Source organism: Moschus berezovskii, chromosome 27 (assembly GCF_049115385.1).
Source record: "Moschus berezovskii isolate FMDL1 chromosome 27, NW_MosBer_1.0, whole genome shotgun sequence".
NCBI classification, from domain to species: domain Eukaryota; kingdom Metazoa; phylum Chordata; class Mammalia; order Artiodactyla; family Moschidae; genus Moschus; species Moschus berezovskii.
Window position 1 is genome coordinate 41,948,176 of NC_142486.1, and position 23,629 is coordinate 41,971,804.

General features: G+C 54.8%; 1 protein-coding gene across 4 annotated transcripts in view; it reads left to right on the forward strand.

The window, feature by feature from the left end:
* The first annotated feature begins 5,181 nt into the window (after nt 1-5,181).
* AXIN1 (axin 1) overlaps nt 5,182-23,629 on the forward strand; it is a 37,622-nt gene continuing 19,174 nt past the window's right edge. For all 4 annotated transcript variants that reach the window (XM_055409004.2, XM_055409007.2, XM_055409006.2 and 1 more), the window contains exons 1-2: nt 5,182-5,356; nt 9,055-10,015. In XM_055409004.2, coding sequence (XP_055264979.2) covers nt 9,138-10,015 — 878 coding nt within the window. In that variant the 5' untranslated portion in view covers nt 5,182-5,356; nt 9,055-9,137. The remainder of the gene's footprint in view (nt 5,357-9,054; nt 10,016-23,629) is intronic.

The following is a 23,629-nucleotide window of genomic DNA, read 5'->3' on the forward strand; positions in this document are numbered from 1 at the left end:
GGCGGGCATCCCCCAGGGAACTGGCCCCTCTGCCTGGATCCACCCTCCTGGGGAAAGCACTGGGAGTGGGCTGGGCCAGGAGGCCAGTCCTCTGTTGGTGACATGTCTGAGACACTCGACCTGGACCACGGCCAGCGTAGGGTCCAGCTCGTGGCCTATGCCTGTTTGTGGAGGGCTGCACACAGACCTCTGAGGCCAGTAGCAGGTCGGCATCCTCACTTGCTGAGGAGGGCACTCTGGCTCAGGGAGGTGCCCAGAGACTATGGCTGACCTAAGGCAGGCAGGTGCTCAAGTATCCAGGGAGGCAGGAGCTGGTCAGAGGGTTCCGAAGCACCAAGCTGGGGAGGTGTGGGGCTGGGGTAGGGGGTGCTGCTTGCCCCTTTTCCTTCCCAGACCCCAGTGGCTGCTGGGAGCCACCTTGAACATCAAACCCTCAACACCTGGCCTCCGTCCCTGAGCCTAACAGACAGCCCTGTGGTCAGAATCCACCAGAGAGGCAGTACAGGAGGGTGGCCCTACTATGCCCCTTGACCTGGAGTGATGCGACCCCCTCAGGACACAGGGTGAGACCCAAGCTGGGCACATGTAGAGGGTACCCTTGTATTGAGTGTGCTGGCTTGGGACTTGACCCTTGATTCCTGGGGGCCAGCAGGGGTGTGGGGGCTATAAGGTCTGCTGGGTGAGTCATCTGTGCAGGGACCCTGGGACGAGCATGGCGCTGGCTTGTTGGGCCTGCGACTCAGGGCTCCGAGCAAGCGGAACAAGCAGGTGACCCCTGCGGCTGGTTGTCTTTGAGAATGCCCGCAACGGCGCGGTGCTTGGAATGCTTCCTTCTCCACTCTGGGTGGGACCTCCTGGCCTGAGAGAGGCCGGGGTAGGATGAAGCATCTCCTAGGAGCGGGGGCCACTGGGACTGGATGACAGAAAGCAGCAGGGTCAGAAAGTATTGGCTGTGCCACTGAACTGACCTTGGAGCCAGCTTGTCTGAGGAAAGCCCTGCTCCTGTCCCCCGCCCCTCCCCGCTTGGCACTTGGACTGGGGTGGCTACTGGTTGACCTGTCTGAGGCAGCTTTGGCTGCAGGCTGGAGAGAGAAGTCCAGGCAGCAAGAGGGATGCAGAATGCCAGCCTGGAGGACACGCCTGCCCACAGGTATGAAGGGCGAGAGGAGCCGGACACAGGTGGAAAGAGGCCGAGCCTGGGCTCACCAAGGCCCAGACGGGCCGCCACGGAGTCAGGTGGCCCAGGAGGCACAAGGCGTCACCTCCTTGCCGGTCCCGGACTGACTCGGGGTGACCACAGCAGTCACACCCAGCCTGGTCCTCAGGGGTCAGCTCTGTCCCGTAGCCCAAGTTCCTCACCCTGCAGCTGTCTCACCCCGTTGGGCTAATTCGTACCGAATGTTGATGGGAAGATAGCCTGTTGCAGAGCTTCCTGGCCTTCCTGAGACCACAACAGTAGGGTCCTTGTAGACTTTACTGACGCTCGAAGAAACCGCAGCCCGCCCCGACCCCCTCCAGTGTCAGTGCTCGGGGAGGTTCCTGCCTTTACAGGCACGTCCTCTGCCTCCACCCAGGCGGGTGTGTGTGTGGGCTCTGAGCCTTTCTGCTTGGTGTATATCTCATGCCCTCGGTGTGATGACCCAGCATCCTTTGTCAAACTTCAGAGCTGATGGAAAAAGCACACTCAGGGACAAGATATGGATCCCCAGGGGCTGGGTTCACGGCTGGAAAGGCAGGTGGCCACTGTGGCTGGGGCCGCCTCTTGGAAGGGAAGTCCATGTGCCCTCATCAGAATGGATGAGCTAAGGCCTCCTTCCACTTTGGGTCCTCACTTGCCTGCCCACTGCCCACCCCCACCACACACACCTGTGACCAGGCAGAGGCACAAGAAAACGCAGAACCCAGAAGAGGCTCTGCCTGCAAAGTGGGACCGCCTCCACAAGGCTGACTCAGAGTAGCCTCTTCCTCGTCCTTCCCTCCTGGGAGTCGGTGCGGACCTCATGAGCAGTAGCCCATACCGGGGGCTCGTCCCCGACATGTGGCACCAGGCTTGATGCCCCTCAACGTGCCTCCTCAGTTAATCACGGATGATTCCTGTGGATCATTTCTTACCATAAATGGTCTTTCCTAGCCAAGTGGACAAACACCTGTAAGGCTTCAGAGCTCGCTCTGTTTCAAATATTCCTTTTGTGTCTTCAGTTGAAGAAAATAATTTCCGGTTTTAAGTTTTTCATTTAGTTCCTGGAAAGCCTGAATACACGTCATCATCCACAGTTTATCACATCAAAGCCTGTGGTGGCAGACTCCTGCCCCTGGGGAGGGTGCATCGGAAAGGCCCTCTGTAGGAGAAAGGGCTCCAGCCTGCACTTCCTCGTTCCCAGGCTCCCGCGGCTCTGTCTGATCCCAGCTCTGGGTGGCTGACGCAGTCCCTCTGACCGGCCACCCCTGTTCCAGCACAGGCCCCCGGGTTGCCCTCCCTGCCTCCCTCTCTCCAGAGCCTCCCTGAGCTCCCTCCTCTGGGCTCCCCCATCCCTACCCTGAGTGCCTGCAGTGACAGCCCATGGAAGCGGGCTGCAGCCTTTCCTCGAGGCTTTCTGACTCCCTTCCTGTCCCCACAGGGTGAGGGCCCCGAGGAGCTGGAGGTGCGAGGGCCCTGCTCTGGTCCCAGGGCCTGGGGACACCTGCCGCCATGGGCCAGGAGGAGGATGGATCTGGACACGACCCTGGGAGCCTGGCCTGGCCACAGCAGCAACTCTGCAGAACCAAGGCAAGCACTGGGGGCCCATGTCTGGCAGTGGGAAGACAGCCTAAGGACCGATGTCCTGGAGGCCCTGCTGTATGTCCAGCCCACCCAGGACTCCTGCAGCCCACACAGACCTTGTTGTGCCATGAAGCCCACCCACTCTGCCTCTAAGTCTTTGCAGCTGAACAGAGCCAGGGAGAGGCTGCAAAGGCATCTCCTGTACCAGCCCTGGGAAGCCTGGGGCCATCCCAGGGGATGTGAAAAAGTGACACCTGCCACCAGGACCCTAGTCGGTCCAGCTGGGTTCAGCAGTGCTGTTCCTCTGTGGTGCTGTCCCACCGTAGCCAAGGCCCCTGCCCAGCCTGTCCTGGGTGTGGTGACAGCCCTCAGAGGCGGCCTGGGCCATCGGCAGGCTGGGGCACTTCCCTGGTGGCCTCCTCCCTCACGGATGAAAGCCTGGGTGTCGGAAGAGACTGTGCTGAGTCCTAGGAAGCTGGTTGCTGGAGCTGGGCTGCCTCCGTGCTGTGCACCTCAGGCAGGTGCCAGCCGTGGGCAGCTGCATAGGAGGCTGGCTGGTGGGGGAGTGCCCAGAGTCTGGACTTCCTCCCTTTGTAGCGGGCAGTGGGGGTGAGCAGTGTCCTGGGAAGAGGTAGTGGCATCAGAGATGACCTCAGGGATTGGGGGCAAGTGACCAGAGGTAGCCAGGGAAGAGCCCTGAAGACTGTGAGGGCTCCGGGGAGCAGGCTAGCTGCTGGGGACAGCCTGGGACAGAGGGACTGGGGGTGCTGGGGACAGGGTGGGATGGGTGAGGGACACGGGGCCCCAGGCCTGGAGGACGTGGGCAGGTCCCTGTTTGGCCTGAGCTTCAATTTCCTTGTGTGTACAAGGGGGTACACCCAGGCCCTGGGGCCCCTGGGAGCATTTCTCAAGGTGCCTGGTCTGATGTGGCACGGCTGGAGGGTGAGGTCCTGGGTGATCGTGGGGGTGGACTGCAGGGCAATTCTGTGGGGGCAGTCAGCACTTCCTGGTGCCCATATCTTTCCTCTGGGAGGGACTGGTGACGGGTGGGCAACCCAGGAGCTAGCCAGCAGGGCTTGCAGATCAGGCCAGGGTGGCCATGGCAACAGTGAGGGGGAAGGGAGTTGTCATGCAGGTGTTGGAACATCTGGAAGCCCTTGCTCTCAGGCTGGCCTGGGCCAGTGGTACCCACGGGGCAGTGGTGGGAAGTGAAGCCCCTCCCTGGATGGTGCCTGAGTGAAACCCGGGCAGGCTGGACCAGCTGGGGTGGGGCTCCGGCCAGTCCACCCACAGCTCTCTCTGGAGGTTGGAGCTCCCTCCCCAGTGACAACCAGCACTCATTGGATGCCTTCTGTGTGACCTGACAAGGACTCAGGGAGGGCAGAGCCCAAGCCCACCTTCTCAGGGTCCTAGCTGGCCAGGAGGCAGCAGGCATGAAGAAGGGGGACAAAGAGGCTGAATGTCACTCGGGGCTTAGCTCCTGGTCAGTCTGGCTTGGCCCTGCAACCGCAGCTCCTGGACACCTGCTTTCTTCTGTGCCAGGGGCACTCGGTGGCCGTCCTCTTCCGAGTCTTCCCGGTCAGGGGGCTCGGAGGGCGTGGCAGTTCGGCTGGGCGGGCCGGGACTGGGGTGCTGACCTCTGGAGCCCCGGGTCAGTGGACACCATGTGCGAGGCAGAAAAGGGCTCCGACGTAGCGTGCGTCTGCGGGGCCGCCTGAGGGCCGTCTGTCCGTTGGGCGCTAGGGCCACCCGCCCTAATGACACAGCCCCAGGTCCCAGCGCAGTTTCTGGTCACCCTGGACGGCGTCTTGGCCACGCCCACACCAAGGCCCCTCCCCCAGCGACATATCTGATGACGCCCACTCGGCCGGGCTCGGCGTCACGCCTCCCGTCCGCCCGGGCGCTTTTGGCTCCGCCTCCACGCTCATGGCCCACGACCACACCCACACCCAGGTCCCGCCTCCACGGCCGAGGCTCCGCCCCCAGGGTCCAGGCCCTTTCCTGCGCTGGGATTCGGTCTCGCTCTCTGAGCCCGGCTCCCCCAGCCTTGGCCCCGCCCACGACTCGACCCCGCCCACCCTGCCCCGCCTCCACGCCGGAGGCTCCGCGCTGCGCGTTCCTCGTCCTGTCCCCGCCTTGGGCTCCGTCAGGTGCTCTCGGCCCCGCCCCCGCGCTCTCGGCACGCCCCGCGCTCGAGGCCCCGCCCGACGCTCCGGGCCCCGCCCCCGCACTTCCGGGCGGCGCCGGCGGGGGCGCTCCGGCCTGGGCTTCGGCGCTCTGGGCTCCGGCTCCCCGCTCGGGGAAGCGATCGTGGCCGCCGCTACCGCCGCCGCCGCCGCCGCCGCCGGACCGGCCGGAGTCGGGCCGGAGCCGCGTCCCCGCGGAACAGGCCGGCGGGAGTGCGCGGCCGGCCTTGGCGGCGGCCCCGCGGCCTGCCCCGCGCCAGCCTGCGGGCCACCGCGCCGCCGCTGCGATGGGGGCCGCCCGGGGCCGCGCCCCCGCCGTGTCCCGCCCGCGGCGCCGCCGCTGAGCGCATGGGCCGCGCCGCGCCGCTCCGGGAGCCGGGCCCGGGGCCCCGCCGCCGCCGCCGCGCGGGTGAGTCGCGCGGTCGGGCGCGCATTCCTGAGGGGCGCGGGCCTGTGCGGCGCCCATTGTAGGCCGCGCGGGCCGGGCAGGGAGCGGGACCCGGAAGAGGGGCTCGGGGGGCGTGCGGGGCCGGGGCCGCGAGGGCTCGGAGCGCGAGAGGAGGCGTGCGGCCCACCGCTGCGAGGGCGGGTGTGTCTAGGAGGGGGTGCTCGCAGCTGATGCTGAAGACGAGGGGTCGGCCCCTGTTGACTCTGGGGCCCGTGGACGGCTCACAGCGGTCAGCCACTTGCTCTGGGTGAGCTGAAAGGGGTGAGGAATATTCAGGATTCTCAGGAGGAAGGTCCTCCTGGAGGAGGCTGGGGTGTGCAGCTGATGTGTTTGATTGGATGGTGTTGAGTGCGGTGCTGTGATCCGTGGGCCCGGGGCAGAGTGGGTGGTGGGTGCAGGAGCATCCTGGGGATAAGCCGGATGGTGGAGGGTCCCTTCTCCTCCCCGTGCAACCCCCGCCCCCCCAAGCAAAAAGTAGGAGTGAGTGAGTCTGAAATCGGAGGAAGCACTCCTCTTGAGGCAGAGCCTGAGGCCGGGTGGTCTGGCTTGCTTGAAGGGCTTTACTCCCTCGGGGAGATGCCTCACCCCCCAGCTTTCTCTGCCTCTCTCTCGGGTGTATGTTTTAGAGTCCACCTCTGCTCTCCATTTCATGGGAACTGAGTCCCTTGTGAAACCAGGGCTGTACAGTCAGGTCAGTGACACTCATAGTTCAGCATCGAGCACAGCAGAGAAAAATGCATTAGTCCTCTGGGCATTTTTCTCAGCCGGTCTCTAAGATAATAAAAAGCAATTGTGCATCTTGGCCCCTTGGTTGTGCTCATACTTCTGTTCTCTGCTGCTTCAGGGAGACCCTCAGACATCCTTGGACCAGGCCTTGTTTTGGAGAACACACACAGTCTAAACCTGACCTCCCAAGATAGCACTATCTGGGTTTCAGTTTTAAGAACTTCTATTCAGGAACAAGGATGGGAAAGCATACAGGATGTATGTTTATGTCTGATTCCTAGCAGGTATTGATGTTTCTTGGATTTCTGGTTTCAGGAAAGCTAAGTGGACTTTTTGGGTTTTGTTGGTCATTGAGGATTTAGGTGGTGGGGCCTTAGGACAATCCTTAGTTAACGGACAGTTGTGAGTGTGTCAGAGTCACACTCTGTTGTTTCCATACTTCACATAAATCAAAAATTCAAAAGTTGCATTTGAGTAAAACAAATAAATATACACATGCCTACAGCCTCGAGCTGGCTGCTGGTTCCCAGGGGGTGCTCCTTGGCAGTGACTGAAGGAGATTGTAAATGAAGCATCAGAGTTGTAGACTCCTTTTGTGGAGCCCCCTTTGTTGAAGGTGGTTCCAGGCTGTTGGCCCTTGACGCTGATCTGAAGCAAGGCGGCCTCTCTGTATGTGCTGTGTGCATGTGCATGCCGAACACCTGCCGTGCTCCTCCTCGGGGACGCGGAGATCTCAGGAACGGGAGTACGTTTCGTAACAGCAGCAATGTGCAGAGATGTTCTTGTGCTTCTGGGACACCGAAGGTCTCCTGTCAGTTGACAGCCAAAAACAGATGTGAATTTTAAGAAACATTTTTTTCTGGGCTATGAGAAGGTAGCTTAAATGATTAGGGGGACTTGCTCTCACACAAATGAAAAGACAGCTAGATGTTGAATTTGCTGCTGTTTCAGCACCTGCGAAGGGCTGATGTTCCACATCTGTGCCGAGTGTTGTTGTTCTTAATGTTCATGAATTACATGTTTCTTGGTGCCCCTTAGTTGTGAGACCTTGTGTCAGATCCTGTAGGCTAAACGTTTAAACCTGCAGAGAACATTTAAACCTGCAGAGAACGTTTAAACCAGGTTGCTCCAAGTCGTTTACCTGGAAGACATTAGCACTTTAAGAGAAAGTGACGTGACTAGTAATCAGCCTCCCCTTAGAACACAGTGACTTGGTTTTTTCTCAAAGCAAGTGAACCACAGAGCATCTCCAGCAGTAAGGCTCAGAGGACCAGGTGTGGGTCCTTCTTCCTGAGATGGTGACCCCGAGAAGAGGGTACTAGCATCCGGGAGCTGGTGTGGAGACCTCAGAAGTGCTCAGTCCCCATTGATGGGGCTCAGAGGAGGCGACCTTGCAGTTGAAGTGGTCCGTGAGCAGCAGCTGTCATAGCCCATGGGCCTTGACCTGAGAAAGCAGGCTGTTCCTGTCGAGGCTGTGATTGCAGCCGACCCGATAGGCTAGTCACTAGCTGCAGGACAATAGTTGTGACCCATGCTCCACCTCTTGGTGGACGCCGTGAGGTGTCGGCAGCTGCTGGCAGGCGAGTGTGTGCAGACCAGGTGTGGGGCAGGTTGCATGTAGGCCAGGGCCCGAGAGTGGAGAGGTGGCTGGGAGGTCTGTGCCTTGTGTTGGTGCCAGGTTTTTGGATTTTGCTCTGCTCCTCTGACTTGCTCAGCGCTCTCAGCAATTGGGCCTATCACGCTTCTCTCTAGTCTCCTTCTAGGCAGGCCACTTATATCCAGCAGGCCAGGTTGGGAGGTGTGGCCTGAGCCCATGGGCTCAGTGTCAGGGAGGACAGGACGTGAGGTTGTGGCAGAGCCCTAGCAGGGCAGCCCTCTGTTGTGCAAGATGGGCTTCTAGCAGCAGAGACAGAACCATGGCTCCCTGACTCTGAGAGGGCGAGTCACGTGGCTTTCACTTTACCGAGCTGCATCCTGTGAGCCGCGTGCTTCCTTTGCTAGTAGGGTTTGGGCCTCATCCACTCTGTACCTTCTCTGCTCCTCAGAGTACTCAGTTGCCATTTGCTGTTAGAAGGACACTTTCCTTTTAAGCAAGGTTTTCAAGTCTAGAGCACGTCTCTGATGGAAGCGTTTTTTTCAGACTGTTCATGGGAATTCCCTGGTGGTCCAGTGGTTAGGACTCCACATTTTTACTGCTGAGGGCTTGGGTTCATTCCCTGCTCGGGGAACTAAGATCCCACAAGCTGCCCTGTATGGCCAAAAAAAATCACATCATCAGCGGTGTGAGAAGGCCCCTGTGCACGGGAGTGGTGTCCTGTGCTCACTTACTGGAAGGTTCCCTGCTCTTTGGGGCGTGTTGAGACTTAGAAGAACAAGTCGCTGTGTGTTTGCCCGGGTCATGGGGACACTCATTGTGAAGCAGTGGAAAGCAAGAAGCAGAACGGCTATGGGCCCGAAAAGCGTGGAGGGCAGACGTGGCCGCCAATCTTTGGTGTGGAGTGCCGTGTCTGCGCGTCGCAGTGGCCCTGTGATGCTGAGATACACACCCTCACCTTCCTCGTGAGGGGCTGGCTCTCACCTGGCTTTGCACAGCCAGGAGGACCAGAAGCTCCTGTGTCTCCTCCAGCCCTCCTGCCTTTCCGGAGCTTGAGAGGGCCTGGCCACGCAGTCCTGTAGCAGCTCAGGATGGAGGGTCCCCAGGCTTGTAGTCTCTCCTTGTTCTCACTGAAGGACCCTCAAGGGTAGTGACACTCTCTGTGTTTCTAACACAGTACAAAACCTTATGACAAAGGATTGAACATTTAAACTGAGTTTCTGGCTTTGAGTTCGAGTGGGAGGGCATCATTGCGAGTCTTGTCGTGAGAAAACCTCTGTGGTCAATATTTCCATGGACCCACCTTTCCTAATCCTTGTCCTCTTAATGGTTTCAACAGGACAGATTGATTCACTTTGGAGCCGTAAGTACTGATGTATTAGGGTGCAGCGCTCATTGTTCATTGACGCACAGAGTCCCAAAATGAATATCCAAGAGCAGGGTTTCCCCTTGGACCTCGGAGCAAGTTTCACCGAAGATGCCCCCCGACCCCCAGTGCCTGGTGAGGAGGGTGAACTGGTGTCCACAGACCCCAGGCCCGTCAGCCACAGCTTCTGCTCTGGGAAAGGCGCTGGGATTAAAGGGGAGACTTCCACAGCCACTCCGAGGCGCTCGGACCTGGACCTGGGGTACGAGCCCGAGGGCAGCGCATCGCCCACCCCTCCATACTTGAAGTGGGCCGAGTCGCTGCACTCCCTGCTGGACGATCAAGACGGCATAAACCTGTTTAGGACTTTCCTGAAACAGGAGGACTGTGCCGACCTCCTGGACTTCTGGTTTGCCTGCAGCGGCTTCAGAAAACTGGAGCCCTGCGACTCGAATGAAGAGAAAAGGCTGAAGCTGGCCAGAGCCATCTACCGCAAGTACATCCTTGATAACAACGGCATTGTGTCCCGGCAGACCAAGCCCGCCACCAAGAGCTTCATAAAGGACTGCATCTCGAAGCAGCAGATCGACCCCGCCATGTTCGAGCAGGCGCAGACGGAGGTCCAGTCCGCCATGGAGGAGAACACCTACCCCTCCTTTCTCAAGTCCGACATCTACCTGGAGCACACGAGGACAGGCTCGGAGAGCCCGGAGCGCTGCGGCGACCTGAGCTGTGGGCCAGGGACAGGGAAGGGTGTCCCCGGGTACCTGCCCACGCTGAACGAAGACGAGGAATGGAAGTGTGACCGGGAGGCAGACGAAGACGGTGGCCGGGACCCTGCTCCGCCTGGCAGGCTCACGCAGAAGCTGCTCCTGGAGACCGCCGCCCCGAGGGCCTCCTCAAGTAGACGGTACAGCGAAGGAAGAGAGTTCAGGTGAGTCGACCCGCAGCCTGCAGTCCTGTGCCCACCTCCACGACCTGGAGAAGCAGCCAGGGACAGGCCTTGTCCTTCAGCCCGAGTGGGTGGACTCCCGGAGCCGGGGTGAGTTGTGGGACTGGCTTTGCTCACGATACCTTCCCATGTGTCAGATGTCTTTACATTTCTTTTTAAACTGTGTGTGTGTGTCGTTCCTGTTCTCGGGCTTCCCCGGCTGTGGCGCCCGGGCTTCTCCTGTGGCGGTGTCTCTTGTGCTGCTCGTGGGCTTCGCAGTTATGGTGCACGGGCTTGGTTGCCCCGCAGCACGTGGGATGTTCACGAACCAGGGATCAAATCCCCTGCATTGGTAGGCGGATTCTTAACCACTGGACCACCAGGGAAGTCCCAGATGTTTGTTTGTTTATTTGGCTTCATCAGGTCTTAGTTGCTGGGATCTTTGTTTGGGCCCACAGACTCAGTAGTTGTGGCCTGGAGGCTTAGTTTCCCCAGGCATGTGGGATCTTCATTCCCCAACCAGGAATTGAACCGGGAGTCCCCTGCATTGAAAGGCGGATTCTTAATCACTGGACCACTAGAGAAGTTCCCCCTAGATGTTTTTAATATTTGTATTTTGAGGGCACCTTTATCAAGAAAGATTGAAGGCAGGAGGAGAAAGGGACGAGAGAGGATGAAATGGTTGAATGGCATCACTGACTCAATGGACATGAGTTTGAGGAAACTCTGGGAGTTGGTGATGGACAGGGAGGCCTGGCGTGCTGCAGTCCATGGGTTCTCAAAGAGTCGGACACGACTGAGTGACTGAACTGACTGACTGACCTATCAAGAACAGCTTAGAATATATGGCTTTGTAAGTCATTAGGAACGTTGGAATTCTTAGGAGTCATATGATATTTAAAGCTTACCCTTTAGTAGTAAAATTTGTGTTGTTTAGCGCAGAAGCTGGGTTTATGTGGCAGACTTGATCCGCTTGGCTTGATAGGACATTTGAGTGCGTCAGTACGGAGAGAATTCCGGGCCGCTTGGGAGGTGGTGGCGAGGAGGCTGCTGTGCCGCAGGCTGTCCAAGCACTTTGGGAACTCCCTGTGGCTGCAGTGGGGGCTCCAGGATTGGTTCTGCACCTCCCGGCCCCAGCCAAGGAAAGGGTTGTGCTGCTGTGTGTTAATCCCCAGCGCTCTTCAGTTGTGATCAGTCCTTGCACGGGGCACGGTGCAGCCTTGGAGGCGTGAAGTGGTGTTCTCCGGAAGTTGTTGCCAGTTTGGAAGCCTGTCCCCCGTTCTCCCTCAGTGGTTTTGCTGGAAGTGTGTTTGGTGTGGAGGTGGGGCCTGTAGCGGATGTGGGCACTCGTGTTCTCACTCATTTCCCTGTCGGTAGGTGGTCCCAGACACTCCTGCCTGCAGAACTGAAAGCCAGGGATTCTGTGGCCCTGCCGATTCAATCGCGGATCTGCAAACGCATCCCTGGGTGCTGGGCTCTCCCGTGGAGCCGGTAAAAGCCCAGATCACGTCTCCAGGCTTTCTGTGGCAGAGAGATTGGCTACTTCTAACAAACACAGGGTTAAACTTTTTCAGGGTTTAAATATTCTTTAAGGGATGTGATGAAAACTGATACACTGTTTTAGGTAATCTTTATTCACCTTTATTGGAGAAGGCAATGGCAAGCCACTCCAGTACTCTTGCCTAGAACATCCCACGGACAGAGGAGCCTGGTAGGCTGCAGTCCATGGGGTTGCTACAAGTCAGACACAACTGAGCGACTTCACTTTCACTTTTCTCTTTCACACATTGGAGAAGGAAATGGCAACCCACTCCAGTGTTCTTGCCTGGAGAATCCCAGGGACGGGGGAGCCTGGTGGGCTGCCGTCTATGGGGTCACACAGAGTCGGACACGACTGAAGTGACTTAGCAGCAGCATGCACCTTTATACACCTTTTGCTCACTGTCCTTATTGATTTAGCAATCTTTTTAGGACAGACTATACTATACAATTATTCTGGAAAGGAAGGCTAGTAAGTGACACTAGATTTTAATACCTAACACGGAGGTTTTCATATTTGATTAGAACAGTTTTAAATGGGATTATATTTGAGGCCTGGGCGGCAGAGGAAAACAAATTGAGCTCAACTCTGATTTCTGATTTTAGAAATTCCCGCGTGCTCCCCCTCACACTTCCCAGTCCTCGGTCGGGGGCCCGTTGCAGCCGCAGCCTTGCTTTTTCTCTCTTCACTTTGCCCTGTTTGTACTGTGTACCCTTTACTGTCCGATTGCTGAACATGTTCAGCTGTGAGGACTCTGGCATTTGGAGGTGCTGGCGCCGCAAGGGTCTGGTGCCCCCGAGTCCTGCCTGCACCCCCAAGTCCTGCCTGCACCCCCAAGTCCTGCCTGCACTGGGACGCGCCCCTTCTGGGGCTGCCTGTGTGGGTGTGTGGATGGGCGCCCTCCTGTGTCAGGGTCGGTGTTCGTCAGCACTGACAGGCTGTGGAGTCCAGCACAGTCCACTCGCTTTGCAGGGGTTGTGGTAAGGGTCCATGAGGTTGAAAGTCACAGAAAACCCAGCCTACCCAGCTTCCACAGTGAAGGCGTTGGGCTGGCCCAGATAAAGTCCGGAGCAGGCCCAGCTTCAGGTGCGGTTTGATTCTGACTCCAGCATGTTTCTTTTAAAGACTTGCTTTTGTTTGTGTTTTTCGGGTAGGTTTTCATTCCCCGCACAGTTGCAAGGACGGCACAGCGGTTTCCCGTGTGCTCTTGCCCCGCACGCGCACAGCCTCCCCTGCCCCCCGCCATCAGCGCCCCTACCAGAGCGGCCATTTGTTCACAGCGGATGAACCAGATCCTAATGTCTATTGTCTCCATGGTCTTGCCTTTTCTAGACACCATGTGGTTGGAAGTAGACAGTATGTAACCTGTTCACATTGGCGTCTCTCACTTGGTCATACACTTTTAAGGTTCCTCAGTATCCTTTCGTGGCTTGATAGCTCATAGCTTCAGTCCTGAATAGCATTCCACTCTCTGGACGGACCGCAGTGTGCGTATCCACTCGCCAGCTCGAGGGCTTCCTGATGGGTCCAGTCCTTGGCAGTTATGACTAAAGCTGTAGTAAACGCCTGTGTGTGGGTTTTTGCAAGGACGTGCGTTTTCATCTCCTGTGGGTAGAATGGCTAGGATCGCGAGTGCTGGCTTGTGTGGGAGGTCGGTTTTACAGGAACTGCTCTTCTCTGGGTACTGCTCTGCCTCTGCCTTCCCACGGCCGGCCTTGCCCCCGTGTTCTGGAAACAACTGCCCCCCACAGCTGGGGCTGCCACATGCCCGTGTGGCCGGCCCACTCCAGTCTGATCATGGTGCCTGGGCTCCGACCAAGTAGGGCCGCCCCGCTCTGTCCAGCGGGGAGGGAGGGAGAGAGTGGGTGCTGGTTGCTGCCCCCACGGCCCACCCGAGGAGCAGCACGTGCCACGTCAGCATGGCTTCTGCTGGAGAGTGCGTCAGGAGGGCCTGTCTGGGACAGAATGACAGCAAGGGGCTGCAGAGCTGAGCTCCCCGGCCCCGCGGGCCCTGTACCGTGAGGCTGCTCCAGCTGCAGTTGCTGGGGCTGCCCCGGCTCCCCGTACCAGGTGGGGCTGCCCGTGTGCCCACTTCTTATTGGCTTCACGTGTGTGCATGGCTGTTTATCATGTTGCTCACTTGAGAGCCTTTTCCATAGGTCTGTGTCAAAACTGAGAAAACAGGACTGTTCCTGGTGTTTTCTGCACTTGGCCTCGTCCCTGGGGTCATTTTGAGCCCGGGCTGAGGGGTCGCTAAATCCCTTGCTGGATTGCTCTTCTCTCTGTGGAAACTTTTCCTGGTCTTTGTGGCCCGTTGTCAGTGGAACTCTGCACTGACTTTGGTTGGTTCACACCCACATTTAAATTTGGTGTGAATTGGCAGAGGGCCCTCTGATGGCACAGGTGTTTTGGTTATTTATTTACTGAGTGATTTGGCCTGTGGGCCCAGGGCCTGTAAGACATCCACAGGCTGGGCAGACTGGCCTGGCCTGCCAGGGGCTGGGCTCGGCCTGGTTGGTCAGGCCTGAAGTCAGGCCATCTTTTTCAGTTCTTCAACTACCTGTACTTATCTTTTGCCACTGGTTTTCTTTTCTCTGTCTCTTCTTAAAAACATGCTTCCTTTTTTGGGCACAATATGCAGTGTGTGAAACTTCCCTGACCAAGGATTGAACCCGTGCCCCGCTGTGGTTAAGCATGGAGTCTTAACCACTGTGCCACCAGGGAAGCCCCTCTCCTTTTTTAATCAACATATAGTTGACTTACAATGTTATCTTAATTTCTGCTGTATAGCAAAGTGACTCAGTGATATATATACTGTATATGCATTCTTTTATGTAGTCTTTTCCCTTACAGTTTATCTCAGGATATCAAGTATAGTTCCTTGTGCTCCACAGTAGAACCTTGTCTATGTTGCTGCTGGTTTTAATGTCTAAGTGGCGAATGCTTTCCATTTCTCTTTACTGCCTTCCTCACTGGTTGAGAAGTTGCCTGAGAACAGGGTCTCACCTGCTCTCGCCTTACGTCTCCTGAGTGGGGCAGACAGTGAGGCCCCCTGGTCAGCGCTGGTCCCTGTGGCCGTGGGCAGAGAGTGCAGTGCAGATGATGCTTGTAGCAGGAGTAACTTGTGGGCCCTTGCTGTCCACACTGAGGAACAGCCTGACCTGTTTGTTGCCTTATCAACTGTGTTCTGGTAAATGGCTCAAAGAAGGAGAAATGTAACAAGAGGAAACACCCAAATGGTGCGTTGTTTTGTGTGGGAGGCAGAACAGTGAGGTTGCAAAAAAAAAAAGAAAAATGAGGTTGCAGCGCTGGTGCCGTGGGGCGGGGGTGGGGCGGTGACTCTGGAGCCGGCTGCTTCTGTCCTCAGGGTGGTGGGGGCCCAGGTAATGGGGGTCTCAGGACACTGGTCCTGCTGTGGTGGTGGTTGTTCAGTCGCTCGGTCGTGTTCGACCCTTTGCACTCCCATGGACTGTAGCACGCCAGGCTTCCCTGTCCTTCACCATCTCCCAGAGTTTGCTCAAACTCATGTCCATTGACTCAGTGATGCCATCAAACCATCTCGTCCTCTCTTGTCCCCTTCTCCTCTTGCCTTCGATCTTTCCTAGCATTAGAATCTTTTCCAGTGAGTCAGCTCTTCGCATCAGGTGGCCAAAGTATTGCAGCTTCAGCTTCAGCATCAGTCTTTCCAATGAATATTCAAGGTTGATATCCTTTAGGACTGACTGGTTTGATCTCCTTGCTATCCAAGGGATTTCTGGTGACAGCCTATTTCATTTGACCTTGAGGTCTTCCCAGGTGGCACTGGTAGTAAAGTGACCCGCCTGCCAGTGTAGGAGATGTAAGAGATACAGGTTTGATCCCGATCCGTGGGTCTGGACGATCCCTTGGAGGAGGGTCCGGCAACCCTCTGAAGTGTCCTTGCCTGGAGAATCCCATGCCTGGTGGGCTACAGTCCCCCGGGTCACAAAGAGTCAGACACTGCGGAAGTGACTTACTGTGCACGTACTCTTCACTGTGGGATTCTTAGCTCTTTTGTGGTGGAGGGTGACTCGTTTGTGAAGTGTGGCTCTCCCTGCAGCCTTCCCCCTCTTTTCCTGCTGCTGTGGCTGTAGTCACTCTCAACTGGGACTTGGAGCTTGGGAAGAGAGCATGGCCCTGCTGCCTTTTCTTTGTTACCTTCCAGGTGTGTGACTTGTCTACATGGATGAATTCCTTTAACTGAACAGATGATCCCAAGGTTGGTGACTGGAGATGTATTTAGACAGACTTTAGTGTGCAGCTGTGGGGTTCTCAACACAGGAATTTACAGGGCATTCCCTCGGGGTCCAGTGGTTAGGACTCCACACTCTTACTGCTGCGGCCCCGAGTTCACTCCCTGGCTGGGGTACTAAGATCCCACAAGCTGGGCAATGCAACCAAACAAAAAAGACAGGAGTTTATAGATCTTTCCATTCACCTTGTGGGCTGGATGGGGAGAAGGTTAATTAAGCTCAGTGGTTTAATTTAAGGACCCCTTGCTTGATGCCTTTTCCACTGACTGTGTCTTCTGGGGTCAGCCTTCTCCTGGTTATGTGATGGTGGGAGAGTTGCTTCACCTTTCTGAGTTTTCCTATAGCATGAGGGGGATGAAGCAAGGGCCTGCCAGATGAGGCTGTCAGGGAGGTTCGTGAGCTGATCCGTGGTGGTGCCTGCACGCAGCAGGTGTTCAGGGCACACAGCAGGTGCTTGAAGTTTCAGATCCTGCGGTGTCTTCGTTGTCATCTGAACTTACTTGTCTGCTCGATGTTGGTGACATTCTCATCCAGGTGACAGGCGATTTCAGATCGTGACACTTTGCAGTTTTACCAATCGTGTATCCTGAGAGGCACCCAAAGCTGCCATCCTTAGCTCCAGAAGTGGCACCACCATCTACCAGCTCCAGCCCAGCCCACCTGACTCCCCGGCCGAGCGTGTGCTCAGCCCTCTTCTTCTCACTGTGGTGCCTGCCGACTCCTGGAACCACACAACCTTCTGGCTGAGTCTCTGCCCCAGTCTCTTCCCCACCACGCCCAGAGGGATGGTTTCTAGATGCCGGTCTGGCACGCTCTCCCTTCCTCCCTGATGCGCCGACTCCCCCCACCCCCGCCCCGCTCCTGTGATGTTGCGTGTCCGCGGGAGACCTGGTTGCAGTGCTGACAACGCTGTGTGTGCTTTGTGTGCCTGTCGGTCATGGGGGGCTGGCTAGTGAGAGTTCGTGAGTTAGTTACAGGAGAATAAAAAAATATTTGTCTGTATTTCAGTCCCACAGAACTCTGTAGTCTTTGATGACAGGTTTCAGGAGAGCCCAGGAAGGTACAGTTAGTCCTCAGACTGAGGACTTCGGGGATTGAGAGACCCCTTTCTCATGTGCCCTGCGGCAGTGGGTTTATGAAAGGGGAGTGCCTGCAGGGACCGCGGCCCATGAGGCTGCCGCGGCCACATCGAGATACCTGGGCAGGCGGGTGGTGTGTGCGTCTCTGTGTGTCCACCGCTCAGAGATCAGCCAGTTCTCAGGTTTGCATGCCAGTTAGCGTCACGGAGACTTGAATCTGATTGACACACACTGTCTGTTAGTCTCCTCTAGCATCCTGACTTCATTTACACCAGTTTACCTGGCGTCCTTAGAAATGGTGGAGTTTGGCCAAGTGGTCGTTGTTCAGTGAGGGAAGAGGCAGGGGGCCTGATAATTCTGTCTTCAGTCCAGCTTGAGGCCAAGTACGTGTGTGTGTATGTGTAAGAAAATCAGCGTTGCTTTATTTTTCCCCTGTGTCACATCAGTACAAATGCACACTTTTGTGAACCACTCAGGCTACACCCAGAGCCCATTAATTCCAAAAAATGTTTGATTGAGAAAACAACTCAGTAAATCTCTTCAGTTCTTTCCGGAAACTCAGGCTTGCCTTCTGACTTTGTGAAAAGAAACGCAGTCTCCAGGGCTGTGCAGAGGGCTTCATGTCTGTGAGGGGCTGCAGCCTACCCCTTCCTCATCCCTCCCCGTGTGGATTATACCCTCCTCAGAACCAGTGAAAACCTTGGGAGCAGCTGGACTCAGCTCTTTTGTTTGGACTAAACTCCACCAGGTTTCATGGATAGAGATGAGCCCTGCTTGGTGTGGCCTGATGGACACCCTCCTCAGCCCCGCAGGGGTAGGAGGCTCCCACTGCCTGGCTTATGGGGTCTTAGTTCCCCCACCAGGGGTTGAACCTGGACCCTCGGCAGTGAGAGCCAGGAGACCTGACCGTCACTGGACCGCCAGGGAATGCCCTTCCTTGTGCCCTTGGAGTCATTAACATGGTTTCATCTAGGGTTGATCCTCTCTGAAGCATTGGCTCATTTTCAGTCTGAGGGCCTGTGTCTTCTCTTCAGGAGACATTTGGAAATGGCCAGAAAGCACGTTGCTTGCAGCACTGCGAGTAATAGCTCACATTTTCCGAATTCCTATAAAGCATACATTTTTGTAACTAGAAAGTATATTATTAAAATATATACAAAAATATATCATAAGAAGGTCTGGATGATATGCTGTTTTCAAAAGCGTATCTTTATCTTTTAAAAGGATCATGTAAATGTTTCCTTTAAGTGTGATCTTAGGTCTTAATGTTTGCACTATTATACCAGTATTTTAATTAATTTTAATTTTCATTAAAAAATAAGAAGGAAAAATTCAAATAACGCCAAAAGGCCAAAAACTAAGTTTGGCAGTCTCATGACCCTTGGCCTTTCCAGGGTGGCGACATCCAGCTTCTTACCCGAGTGTGAGTCAGCTCAGGTCACCTCAAAAAAATACGGTAGACTTGGGGACTTAGGTGACAGACTCTTCCCACGGTTCTGGAGGCTGGAGGCCCCAGGCCGAGGCGCCAGCAGCAGAGCAACCTCTGTTCCATTCTTCTCACAGTTTGCGCACGGGCCTTTTCTCACTGTGTCCTAGTGGAGACAGACAGCTCCCTGGTCTCTTCCAACAAGGGCAGTGATCCTATGGGATCAGAGCCCCACTTATATTTTTATTTATTTATTTTATACTTTTTGAAACATTTTATTTATTTGGGCTTTCCTGGTGGCTCAAATGATAAAGAATCTGCCTGTAGTGCCGGAGACCCGAGTTCAATCCCTGGGTCAGCAGGATCCCCTGGAGAAGGAAATGGCAGCCCACTCCAGTACTCTTGCGTGGAGAATCCCATGGACAGAGGAGCCTGGTGGGCCTCTGTCCCTGGGGTTGCAAAGAGCTGGACACGACTGAAGGGACTAACTTGCACTTGTTCAGATACCTGTGCTACGTCTGTTCTGCAGTCTTGCTCTGGTTGCAGCAGGCGGGGCACAGGCTCTCACCGCAGCGGCTGCTCTGGTTGTGGCGCGGGCCTGGCTGCCCTTGGCCTGTGGGGTCGTCCCAGACCAGGATCCAGTCCGTGTCCCCTGCCTTGGCAGGCGGATTCTTAACCCCTGGGCCGCCAGGGAAGTCCAGACCTTTTCTCTTTTGTAAACAGTTTCAATAGTTTTTGTCTTTTTCCCACATTGTGATTCATATGTATATTTTCCAGACCGGTCTACCATCGGCTCATTTCTTTTCAGTTGCGTGCAGTCTACCTTTAGGCCTGTCTGTGGAGTTCTTAACTTAGTTGTTAAATTTCTCAAGTTTAGTGTTCATTTGATTCTTCTTTTTGTTTTTTTAATATTCAGTTCTCTGCTTAAACTCTCTCAGAAGCTTGTCTTTAATGAACATGTTTATCACATGCATTTTAATGTCCTGTAATTTTAAAATTGGGGTATTTTGTGGTTCTTTTTCTATTGTCTGTTTTTCTAGTGTTCTTGAGTTGGCTGGTTCTGCCTCCTAGTATGCTGGGCAGTTTTTATTGAACACTGGACACAGATTTTGGATGTGACACAGATTAAGAAATCACTTGAGGACCCCAATCACATTTTTCTCCATTGAGGGCTTACCTGGCCTTTAATGTGGGGACTTGTCACTTTACACTAGCCCCTTAAGACCTCATTTCCCTGGTAGCTCTCTTGTGCCTTGTTGTTTAGTCACCAAGTCCAACTCTTTTGTAACCCCATGGATTGTAGCCTGCCAGGCTTCTCTGTCTATGGGATTTCCCAGGTGAGAGTACTGGGATCATTCCATTCTCCAGGGGATCTTCCTGACCCAGAGATTGAACCCACGTCTCCTCATTGCAGGTGGATTCTTAACCACTGAGCTACCATGGAAGCCCCTCTGTGCTGTAAAACATATGAAAACCTTTCTGTCTGTTTTTCTCATTGGTCTTGCAAGTGGTAGTTTGATCCCGGGTCAGGGAACTAAAATCCACATGCCATGCAGTGCAGCCAAAAAAAAGAAAAATCTGTGAAGAGATGAGTCCTGTTGGACATCCCTGTTTCTCTGGATGTGCCTTCAGCTGCCTCCAGGCAGAGTGAGTGCTCCGTGGATCATACAGCTCAAATATCCTTCTGTGTCCACACACCCACCCCATTTGCCCTCTCAATATTGTTCAAAGGTAAATAATCTGAATTATTGTGTGCCCTTCCAAAGCATCTTTATGAATTTAGAAATTCATACAAACATACTGTTATATTTTCAACATTAAATACATTGTGAAGTAGGAATTTTCTTTTGAGAAATGTATGTGACCTAAAAAATGAGGTCCATCACATAGAATATGGTTTATGTTGAGCATAAACTCCAGACCCATTATATATATGTTTGTTTTTCAGGTATAAAGATGACTTTACTAATTACTTTAAGCATTTCTAGTGTTTTCTTTGAGTTTTGGGTTTTGTTGCTTCATCCCTCTAGGCATTGTTGCCGTGTTTCCCACATGACAGCGGCAGCTGGGTGGATTAGTGGCCGGGTTCACTGTGACTTAAATGAGAAGCACACTCGGGGCCCTGGTGGACCTTGTGTTACTCAGCGCACACAGCAGGCGGGTTCAGCCACGTATTGGCTCACCTCCCTCAGCGTGAGCTGCTGGCCTCCGTGTCCACCCTGCACAGGTCTGTGTCTGAGCCACGCCACCGACACTGTTCCTGGGGGCAGAGAACAGGCCCCCAGGTGCCCCTGTGCTGGGCCCTCCCACCCCACGGGGGTTCCCACCCTCTGCTGGTCTTGGCCGTGCCCCACCTTCCAGGCAGCCCCCAGGGCCACAGGCACAGAGACAGCAGAGTTGAAGGGGCTGGATGAGGCCTGGTGCGGTGCTCAGAGGGTCGGTCTGAGATGGGGTAGGCCAGTAACAGGACACTGTTGGACATCCCAGCATCGATGAAATGGCAGGCTTGCACGTTGGCACTTTGCAATTCTGATTGCTTTGGAATGTAAAGTTTTGTGGTGCCATGTGCAGTTTGTTGGAGTTAACGTAAAGACACATTTTCGTGGTGAACAAAGAGTCTGGCAAGTAAGAGCAGTCCAGGGTCCATCCTATGTGCAGTGGAAGCAGGGGCTGTGTCTTACCTGGTACGGCTTTCTTGTAAGGTGGTCAGGGCAGGTTCATTTGGATACAGTGAAAGTCCTTTAAAAAGAAAATCCGTTTGAAATGTTGTAAAAGAAAACTTCATCAGTGGAAAAATCAAATAACTTATAAAAACAAAGTACCTGAAGAGTCAGTTCTCCCTCAGGTTTTCACTTTCTGGGCAGACTTCGTGTGCTTAGTCAGGGGAGGCAGACAAGGGTGTCCTTCGGGCCTAGGGGCTGCCAGATGCGCGGTTAGCTTAGAGAAGGTTGAGTCTTACCTGGGGCTTCCCTGGTGGCTCAGCAGTAAAGAATCTGCCTGCAGCACGGGAGAGGTGGGTTTGATCCCTGGGTCAGGAAGATCCCCTGGAGGAGGAACTGGCAACCCACTCCAGTATTCTTGCCTAGGAAATCCCGTGGATCCTGGTGGGCTCTATAGTCCATGGGGTTGCAAAGGTCAGACATGACTTAGTGACTAAGCAACAGCAAACAACGAGAGTTACCTGGTGATGTTAGGAAGCGAAGCGGGTGACCCAAGGCTTGGAATTTCTGGTTTCTGAATTACTTCAAGGGAACACATCGTACTGTTTCATGAACAGAGTTTTGATTTTGACTAGATTCGTTAGTGTACCTTCTTAATTTTTGAAAAGCCCTGTTTTCAGAGTCGCTGATTTGGTCTTGTAGCTTCAATCCCGAGAACCAGTCTCCTCACCAGAGTTGTGTGCGATCTCAGAACTGCAGCCCTCGGCCTCCCGTCTGCTTTAGTTCGTGAACTGGGGACCGATTCAGGCCTGTGATAAAGAGGTTGTGGGCCGGCCACGTGATCTGTGATTTTGAGCTCGTCACGAATCCATGTCTGGAGTCTGTCTCTAGCTGGATTTGGGAGACCTCAGGGGTCGACAGATAGCGTCTCTGTCTGAACAGCCTGCAGTTTGGTGGGAGGTGTTGCTCTTGCATGTTGATGGTGGTGATTTGCGTTTGTGAAGAGTGACCAGCCAGTTCCTTGGAGCTTCTGTTTCCTCTCAAGCTGGAGTGAGGGGCTGAAGTCTCCAGGGGAGGTTAGTGCCAGATGCATGCTGGCCCCGTCATTGGAGTGAGAGTGATTCATTAAAAATCATGGTGGCAAACACGTACATGACCATGTGGAAAGCAGGCAGCTAGTAGGGAGCTGCTGTCCAATTACAGGGAGCTCAGCCTGGTGCTCTCTGATGACCTAGAGGGGTGCGGTGGGGAGTGTGACTGATTCGCTTTGCTGTAGGGCAGAAACCAACACAACATTTTAAATCTGTTCTTCTCCAACTAAAAATTTTTAAAAGTAAATACAAAAAAAAAAAGATCAAGGTGGCAGATTCCGTGAAACATTTTTTGTTACACTTTAAATACTGCCACATGGAGTTCCTCTTCATCAGATCCATGTAACCTAAAGAGCTGATGTGAAGCATTTGTGTGAGTCCAGGCCCTGAAGGATTTCTGCTGATGTCTGAGAAGCCTGCTGTGCAGAGAAAAGCTGATGTAAGTGTGCAGTGTTTGCGCTGAGCAGAGATGAACAGGGCTTCTGCTCTGGTTCATCCCTCGTTTGAGCTCTTGCTGGCGAGTTCCAGTTGCGGTGCTTTACAGTGTTCAGCGTGCTCTTCGCGTATATTGTTCCATAGATTTCAACTGCTTTGCAGCAATAAACACCCAGGGACATATTGCAAAAGTTATATAAGAAATATATTTGGTGCAGGAAAATTGAAAACTACAGATAAGTGAGAAATGATCTAGCTGGATCCCTCTCGAATCTTCTTGGCATCTGTGTGGTCTCCATGCACAGATGGGCCCTGACCCATGTCACCCACAGTGCGAATCTTTAACAGGTGTTGTGAAGAGTTGCTGGATTATCATAAAGAGTTACTGGTGTTCACAGCTGCACACAAGAATTGTGGCAAAGAAGAGTACCCCCTGCTGACCCGTGAATCTCTCAAGTCAGGAGTGCATGGTCTCCCTTGAGCATGGAGTTCTGACCTTAGCGCCTTGAATCTGCTGTGTTCAGCATCTTACAGGAAGTCAGGGGGAGTCTGCGTCCTGCAGCCCTTAGCCCCCAGCCTCATCCTGCTCCACATGTGGGACGCCATGCTGGACGTGCTGGCCCGTCTAAGTCAAGTGGTTTCTGCATTGTCTGGTGCTCGGCATCCCCTTGTGTGCTTGTGTAGGGTACTCGGATCCCTTTCAAAGGGGTAGCCATCATCAGTCCACTTTGCAGGGGTAACCTGCCCACAGTCAAGTGCTGGTAAGTAGTGGTGAGGGCAGATGGGGCCCTGGGGGCCACTCTAGGGCCAGGGTTCTCCACTGCCTACCTTGCGGGGGGCCGGTATGTGGCCCCTGTGGCCACCACGCCCAGTCTGTGTGTGCCTTTTCCACAGAACATAGATCCTTCTGTTACTGTTCGGTTTTGACTCTGATGCCCTTTGGTGTGTTGTGCAATTCAGTGTTCATTCATGGTGGTGGGTGCGGTGTGCCAGTTGGGTAATAAAAATAAAGGGATAAAGGATCATAAAATAAAAGGCGTGTGGGACCAGGAGGCCGCCTCACAGCACAGACCACAGGCTCAAGATGCCTGCCTGGTGAAGACCCATCAGGGCAG